General features: G+C 51.7%; 1 protein-coding gene across 2 annotated transcripts in view; it reads left to right on the top strand.

Moving 5' to 3' along the window:
* LOC104404524 (plasma membrane calcium-transporting ATPase 4-like) overlaps nt 1-5,922 on the top strand; it is a 24,884-nt gene extending 18,962 nt beyond the window's left edge. The window contains exon 20 of one of the 2 annotated variants that reach the window (XM_010012972.1): nt 5,617-5,922. In XM_010012972.1, coding sequence (XP_010011274.1) covers nt 5,617-5,922 — 306 coding nt within the window. Of the gene's footprint in view, nt 1-493; nt 695-5,616 lie in introns of those variants that run through there. The other variant, XM_010012973.1, reaches the window with a different exon arrangement.
* The last annotated feature ends 2,802 nt before the right edge of the window (nt 5,923-8,724 follow it).

Raw genomic sequence — 8,724 nt, 5'->3', positions numbered from 1 at the left:
GGCCGGCTGCCGTGGAGCTGCGGGTGCATCGTGTGTCCCAGGATTCAGCCTCCCATGTACATCCCATGGGGCTGAGGGACCAGAAACCCTTTCCCAGTGCAGTTTTCTGGACCACCGGCTGCCAGCTCGCACCTCTGCCCACCCTCTGTCTTTCTCTGCTCCTCCTGCAGATTGTCGGGATAACCCCAGGTGTTTCCTCTGTCGCTCCCTCCCACCACAGTCTCCTTCTTGGTGGTGGGATAAACCCTGTCCCTGTGAGTGTGGGGCAGGGGCTGGAAGCTGACCTCTCCTCTGCTCCCAGAAATGCCAGCCAAAAACTCGGTGTGGGTTTATGGGAGTGCGGGGTGGGGGGCTCCCTCCTCCCCACCTCTCCATCCTCCTTCTTCCTTCCTGTCCCTGTGTGTCTGCCCAACCTCCCTGCTCCCCTCCATCCCCAACCCCTCTCTCTGTCTCTGGCCGGGGCGACGCTATCTCACTCTCTGGTTCTTTGCAGATGGACGTAGTTTACACATTCCAGACCGGCGCCTCCTCTTTGCAGGGAGCCCTCAGGAGACAGCCTTCCATCGTGAGCCAGCACCACGATGTAAAAAATGTTTCTAGCCCAACCCATGTAGCTCTTTCCTCCGTCAATTCCACTCCCACCACTTCTGCTGTTGCTGCTGCTGCTGCATCTCCTCCTGCGGGCAGTGAGTGATAGTCTATTACAATGCATGACTTCTAATAACCACAGAGAGCACCTGCACCAACCTAACCCAGCCTGTTCTCTCTCCCTCTAAACCTTGACTCACACTGACTTCCAAAATGAAGGATGGGGCGGGAGAGCATTTAAAAAAAGGAATAGTTTTTATGCAGTTGCATCTTTAACAAGTTTACAGTACTTCCTGGTCCTTTCCCCCCACCCCATCCCTTGTTGCTTCCTCCAGTTTTACCTCTTCTCCTTCGCAGGACTGACGTTTGAGTCCACCCTCCTGAGGGGTTCCAAAACTGGTGGCTCTAGTTCAAAGAACCTTGTGTTCATGAGCAACTAAAAAGCATTGCTGTGAAAAGGGCACACTGCACCCAAAAGCTGTCATTGCCTTCCCATGCGGCTCTGCCCAGCCCTGGGATGCCCCAGGAGGGCAGGGATGGGCAGAGATGCTGCTTTACCAAAGCTGTTTGGAGGCAGAGTGGCTGCTCAGCCCTTCCCACAGCAGTTAGTGTGCTACTGGGATGGGCTGAGCGTGGTAAGGGGCTGCCTGTGTGCTCCCTGCCTCTTGCATGGGTGTGAGAAGGGCTTTTTGCTCCTGCCTCGGTTGGCTGGTGTGGGAGAGCAGCCGGTTACCACAGCTCAGCCAGCCCATGGTGATGCACCGGAGCTGCCCAGAGCCTGCAGCTCAACCTGCTGTTTCAGAGCTGGCTTGTAAGCAAGCAGCACCCCCGTCCTGCCTGTGAGCTTGCATGCTGTGTGAGATGGAGCTGAGCGAGCCCTCAGCTCGGCGGGGACAGCACCGGGCTGCACTGGTGCCCATCAGTGCCCAGCTTCTTCTGCACACACTGAGAACCAGCGTGTGCAGAACAGAGACACGCGACTCTGCATGCAAATAGAGATGGAAAATGTGGCCCTGCTGAATACCAGTGGGAAAGCTGGATCTTGGATCTAGCAGTGGGCTTCCAGACCAAAGGAAAGCTCTCTCTGGTGCAGTGCCCCTCTCTGTGTTCATTGTGGTCTGTGTATATGGGCTTGTGAGCACATGAGCGTGGATTCTCTCTGCAGGGCTGTGCCAGGCTGGCAGTAGGTAGCGTTTCTTTCCTGGATAATTGGCTTTTTTTTATTGCACAGTCATTTTCTGTGTTCTCTTATTGAAGAAATACCCTTGGTGACTTTTGGAATAGCTTTCAGTCTCCACTGTTTGTGCACTGTGGGAGAGAAGAGAGAATTCCTGATAATTTTGTTTTCTCTCTATTTAGCTGATGCTGATGCTTGAAGTTGATTCTGTTTAACCCCAGTGTTTCTGAAGCAGCGCAGCTGCCTTCTGTTCCCGACTGCATCCGTGCACCACCGAGACTATGTAATGGGAAGCAAACCTGCTTAGAGGGGTCTCAGGATAGTGGGCTTGGGTGGATGAGACCCAACCACGGGTTTTTTGCAGTCTGTGGATTAATGTTCTGCCTGGTTTGCAGCAAGGGACTAGATAACTTGGATAGCTTGTGCCTTTCCAGGCAGCAAACAACTTGACAAGAAGCTAACCCAGTTTGCTAAGTCTTCCCTCTGTTTCCTGCCTAGATTTCTCTCTATTTCGCCCTGCTGCTTCCCTCTCCTCTCTCTCAAAGCTCCACTTCCCTCCATACAGATTAACAGTGCTCCTCTGCCTTCCACCGCACTTCCAAGGGATGGCCCCTCTGGAGTGCTGGAGGAGAAGGAATCTCAGGAGATGGTCTGCAGAGCTGAGCTGGTGTCCCTTGGGGGTTTTGCCCTGGTTTGAGGGAGCTGGGCAAAGCAAGTCAGGGGCAGTGGTGGAGCTGCTGCTGGCTTCATGCCGATGTCATTTCCATCTCCATGTGAGCGGTGGGGTTTGCCCAGCACGTTGTGGTGCTGCAGCGATGGTGTGAAATGAGAAGGATGGAGATTGTGCAGGTTGTGGGTGGAAAGGAGGCATGAGCCTGACCGTGGGCAGGGCGGGAGGTGGGATTTCAGCTCGGTGGGGAGGATTTCGGTGTTGTTTGCTCTTTCAGAAAGCAGTTCCTTGCTGTTGGGTTCCTTTGACAAGGGAACAGCTGAATTAATTTCACAGCAGTTGCTGACAGAGATGGTTAAATCAAAGGAAGAAAAGCTTAAGGAAAGCTATGGCTTAAGTTTATTGGTAGAACTGAAGGCAGTGATATGGTAGATGGGGTCTGGACTCACCAGAGCTTGAGGTGGTAGGACAGGGAGGGCTTCTGTGAAGCTAGTCCTGTCTCTGAGCTTGTACCAGGCTGCCCAGTTCACCTGGGCTCTCTCAGCTTGTTTGGGTTGGTTGTGCTTGGTTCAGTTGGGTTTGCACACTGCATTGTAGGGGCAGGTGCTTTTGTCAGTGCTTGCAGTTGCTGTTGTGAAGGTGTGGATGATGTGACAGGTTCTTGGTAGAAGGTGGCCTGCTTGGTGGTCTCCTTTGTGCTGTGCATTCACACGGAACGCTGGATTTATTCAAGATCTTACTATGGTGTTTAGTGCAGCAAACACAACTCTGGATTTCTGTTCCCAGCTACATAAACTTTCATTTTTGCAGGCCAGCTGATGCTCCAGCATCACGGGGGGTACCTGGCCCACACTCATCTCCTCATGAGTGCCTGTCATCCAGCTCACGTGTGTGTGTGCGCAGAGCTGGTGTGTTTGTTTCCTGCTGGGATGTGCTGAGCCTGTGCCTGGGGGTGCCACGTTGCTGCCCCAGGTAGGGCAGCACCATCTCTGAGGCAGATGGAGAACAGACACAGCCCTCTCGAGAGGGGAACCCTGGAGCATCTCCCAGGGAAAACCTCCAGGGTTCCAGGCATGAGACTCTTTGGGTAATCTCTCTGGTCTGGTTTCTGTTTGTGCTGAGACCAAAGATCCCCAGGAGGCTCTTGCTGCCTGTGCTGGTTGGTGACTTCCTTCCTGTCCTGCCTGTGTACCAGACCAGGGTGGACACTTTAACCCAGCTCATCTCACCAGGAAGAGGGGTGTCGTCTCTCTTCACCCACCAGATCTGCAGCCCATTCACAAAGAAGTGGCAGAACACACACACAAACACACCTTTGTTTGCCTCATCAGCTTGCAAGGGGATATCTGAATCTGTCTCCCTCCAGCAGCTCTGCACTCCTTGGGCAGTGGCTGGGTGATGGGGAGATTCTCAAGGCGTAGCTTAGGGATGCTGTGGAGGAGCACCCCTTTGGTGGGATCTGTGATCTCCTCCCTTTCGTGCCCCAGCTCCGGTCCACAGGGATGCCATGCAGGGCAGAGTGGTGGGGACTGGCTTCCTTGAGTGTTTGGAGCAGATGAGGGTAGCTCCTGCTGCTTATGTGGGACAGGAGATGGAGCAGGATGACCAGCACTGCTACAGGGAGGTGTTACCAATGTCTCTGCTGTGCCCAGTGTTGCTGAACCAAGTCTCACAGTGGTCTGGAGGCATTTCCTCCCCAGAGGAGCAGATCTCCTGCTCCCAGATGAACTCTGCTTAACAGAGTAAAGACTTCCATTGCTGTCCTAAGACACATGAGAGCTTGTGCAGGATGCTTGGTCCCTGCTGGCAATGTTGTCTGTAGCCTCCTCCCCTAGAAAGGCAGGAGATGTCCCAGTTCCCTTGGGAGACCTTGAGCTGCTCGGTTTGTTAGCTCTGCTTCAAAAGCCCACATACTGCATCACTCTTCTGCAGTTGGTGCCTTTTGACGTCTTTTGGAGTGATTATAGCCCTAATTCACCAAGGACAGCTGGAGCTCTGCTGCACTTGGGATGCACAAGTCATTGCCTCGCGCATGCCGGTGGCTGCACTGGGGCAGAGAGTTCTGCTGCAGCCCCATGGTGTTGCCACCTCCTGCCCCTCTGTTCACTGGGTCTGATGCTTGTCACCCATCCAAACTGTGACTTGGCTGCAAGGGAGGGCGAGAGCTGGGTGACCTCAAGGCTGGATTTCCAGAGGAACTGGAGGGATCAGTGAATCCGCCACTTGCTTGTTTCCAGACCTCTCCCTTCCAGTGCTATGGAGGTAGCAGAGCCATACCCCGGCTGTCCAAACCGGGCTCTGGATCTGGTTGGAACATGTTGAGTCTGGCTTTTGGCAGGGCTGGCAGCCTGTGGGCTTCACAGGAGCGGTGTGCCCAGGCTTTCTAGCAGAGTTTGAGATTGTTTTTCATGCAGAGCATCCAAAAGAACAGCTGCCTTTGGAAACTGCTGGGTCTTCTTCAGCCTGGCGATGTAGGGAAGGATCCAGAGCTCCAGCCCCGGATCCAGGTGGCAGCCGTGTGGGCAAACTCATGCAGATCTGGCTTCCTTCTTGCATGTTTAGCTGGGTCCAGTTTTACTGCTCATGGCATCCACTTGGACCTGCTGCTTCACGTGGGCTTGAAAAGTCTGTGACACCTTTTTAAAGCCCATTCCTTTCTATAGGTCTAAAACCAAACTAGAACAAACACACACATGGCTCCCACAGTAGTTTTTTTGCCTTGAAGTGAACCCGCTGTTTGTCTAACCCACCTCTTTTTTGAGTCGTAGTTCCACTTGTTGTCCTCGTTTGTACACACAGATACGCGTGCGCACACATAATGACAACTAATGCATTTTGGCTTCTGTTCATTTGAAGTGATCTGGGGGTTGGTTGGTTTGGGGGTTTTTTTTTGAGTTGTTTTGTGTCTTTTCTTGCAGCTTCTGAAGTCGCCCCATAGTCGGTTGATTCCCCATCACACACCTAGTGCCTGAGTCTGATCCATGTTGGCCCTCCTAGTTCACCATAGATGTTTCATTTCGACTTAGCTGTCTGTTCAGTGGTGGTTAATGTTGTTGTTGTTGTGCTTTTTGTTTTCTTGTGTCTTTATGAGTTATTTTGACTTTCTCCTGGGAGCTCTGGCCTCTCATAGCTGGTACTAACCTCTCTTCTGTTTATCCCCCACGCTCCCCGCCTCCGGCAGATCAAAGTGGTGAATGCGTTCCGTAGCTCCTTGTACGAAGGCCTCGAGAAACCCGAATCCAGAAGCTCCATCCATAACTTCATGACTCACCCAGAGTTCATCCTGGAGGAAGACGAGCCTCGAACACCATTCCTTGACGGCGCTGAAGACGACCCCGAGACTGACGGACTCAAAAAGCGAGGTGGGGGTATCCTGGGTGGATCTACACCCCTCAACAGAAATAACAATGCAGTGGACAGCGATCGAGCTGAGGTCACCGTCCCGGAGCCCGAAAGCCCCTTACACAGCTTGGAGACATCAGTTTGACCTTAAAACTTTGAACCCCCCCTCCTCCTCCACCTTCGCCCCTCGCCCTGTGTGACACCGGCACCAGTAACTGATCACACACTGCGGTCACTTCGTGTCAAACTGCTCATACGTATATCATTTTGGGGTATCTTTTTCTTTTGATTTGGGTTTTTTGTTTCTGGGTTGGTTTTTTTTTAACCATTATTTAGCAGTGGGAACCAGAGTACCACGATGCTGGGTGTTGGGAGAGAGCCTAAGCCAAAATTGTGCATCTCCATCCCTCATTTTCAGTGGTACTCACCCAAGTGAAGCAGCCAGGTTATTTCCTCTCCGAGAGTTGGGCTCCATGTGTCTGTTGGGGGGGGGGGTTCACTTTGCAAAATGCATGTTCAAAGGAAGTTCAAGTTGTTGTAGTCTTACACGCACGTGCTCAGCCTCAGGGCTGGGGGCATTTGTGACTTTGATTTTTATTTCTTCTTTTTCTCCTTTTTTTTTTTTTTTTTTCCCTTTTTTCTCCACTTGTGGTTTTTAGGGTTTTCTTCTAATGTTGGGGTTTGTTCTTTGCTTGTGGGATTTGCCCCCAGTAACTCCACAGTGGGAAGTGGGGGAGAAATTAAAAATAAATGAAAAAAACCCAGCCAGGGGAAGGTGTTTACTCACAGGTTTGACAGATACAGGGATGTATACACCAGTCTTCCACCTGAAAATGGTACCTAACCTTTGCAGTTCCTCCTCCGCGTGTGTGCGCACACACTTCTCTCTCTCTGTTTCCAAAGCAGTCATTGGTAGATAAGGAACGAAGGTGACTTGGCTGTAACCTTGCTGGATGTAAAAGCTTCTGGTTTCTCTACAAAGCAAGGTGGAGGTGGCCTGGCAGTGGAATGGTGCTGAAGAAAAAACCCGTGGTTGTGAGAAACAGGGCTCCTCCCTGGGGAGTCTTAAGAGATTCATCTCTTCTGCTTTTGAAGAGCTGTGAAGGGGAGAGCCTTGCAAAGGTCTTAACAGTTCCTGCCAGCAGGAGCAGAGGGACTTCTGCCCGTTCTGGCATGTCTGTACTGTTGGGTTAAATAATCCTTTTGCCTTGGAGTACAAGCTCTGGTTAACTGCTGAGGAACCCCAGAGGATGCTCCAGCCATGCCCACCAGCTCTGCACTGCTGCCCAAGCATTAGCAGGCTGAACGGAGAGCAAGCATCAGGTTATTGACCCTCCAGTGGGTCAACCTCTCGATCGTGGAAGGGGTAAGTCAGGTTGACTCTTTAGCCAGTGGAAGGGGACGAGGCCCTAGCACCCACGGCAGGACCCTTGATTTCCATAGCACTCCTGTGGCTCATTTGCCAGGGGAGGCAACTCCTGGCAGAGGTGGCAGGTTGGTTGGTTGGCCACAGGTCTTCCAGCGAAGGTGCTGCATGGAGGCTTTGCCTTGCTTGCTACTCTCTTGAAGGTCATCTCTTCACCCTGCATCCTGCCTCACCTTGGTCTCTTGTCACGACTTGGAAGGAGTCCTGTTTTATTGGACCAGAGGCCCCCAGTGTCCTCTGAACTTAAGCCTCTTGTGAAGCCATGGGACTGAGCAGGAGGCAGGAGTTTGCTTTGCTTGGGCTTAGTTTCTTCCCCTTGGGCTCTCGCTGGTGCACTCCTGGTTACTGGTGCCAGGCAGGCAGGGCTGGAGGAAGCTCTGCTGCCTTCTCCTTTATCCTGCTTAGCTTGGTTGGAAGCAGAGAGAACCTGGTTGTAACTGGCTGTAGAACGTCATTGTCTTTGCCCAGCCTCCATCCCTGCAAGCAGAGAGGTTTGAGCGAGAGGGTGGGCTGGCTGGTTTCTTCTTTCCTTTCCTTTCTGAACGCACAGCAGAATCTCCCGTGCCTTCTCCAAGCACTGCCTGCAGCACCACCTGCCACGCGAGGGCCCAGTACTTTGCCAAGAAATAAGTGTTCCTTACCCACCAACACAAACCAAGTGTCTTTGTTTTGTTTCCAGCCCATCACTGACTCGTCCCTTCCTTGGGGTGGGAGGAGGGAAGGACGAGCTCACCCCATTCCTGCCCTGAGGAAAGGTCCTTCTCCCAGGTCTCCTGCCTCGGTGCTGGCAAAGGGGGTGAAGGCTGGGCTCTACACTGCCAACAGCAAGAAGAAATTGCCACCACTGCCCATCTCAATTGCAAATTCAGTGTCAAGCCCCCTGCCTGTGCAGGCAAACCCACCGCTGCCCTCCCTGTTCCTTCCACACACAAGCTGAGACCTAGCCTGGGCAGGGGAGGGGGGGTTACCCACAAGGGGCGACAGGAAAGCCGAAAGGGGTGGTTGTGGGGTTTGGGGCTGTACTAAGGGTGACATTGCTTCAACGATCACTTTTTCTATTTTAAATATTTGAGAAAAAAGAAAAAAAAAAGGTGAAAATATGGTGTTCTTACACATGAAATATTTATTAAATACGTTGGGGGGGGAAATGCACCGATTTTTTTCTTTTAATGTTTTTTTTTTAATACCTCAGACCTGTTGAAAAGACTTAAACCAACAACAAAAAGCCAACTTTGGAGGCTCTCAAAGTCACTCCCAGGAATCTGTGACTGCTGGCAGGTTGCCACAAGGGTCTGGTTGTTCCTTAGTTGATCTATTTTTGTTGTTCTAGGTTCCACATTAGGAAGGGTGGGGGGGAGAAAGAAGAATTCTATATAAATATGCAAAAAAAATACAAAAAAAATACAAAAAAAAAAGATCTAGTTTTCTTTAGCTCAGAAATGGATATTTTTACGTCAGCCATATGTATTTTGTTTAAAAGACAAAAAAACTAACTAAGCCTTGAGTCGTGTGGCTGTGTGA

The sequence above is a fragment of the Nestor notabilis genome, unplaced genomic scaffold, assembly GCF_000696875.1.
Source record: "Nestor notabilis isolate BGI_N333 unplaced genomic scaffold, ASM69687v1 scaffold11864, whole genome shotgun sequence".
NCBI lineage: Eukaryota > Metazoa > Chordata > Aves > Psittaciformes > Psittacidae > Nestor > Nestor notabilis.
This window is presented reverse-complemented; position numbering and strand designations above follow the sequence as displayed.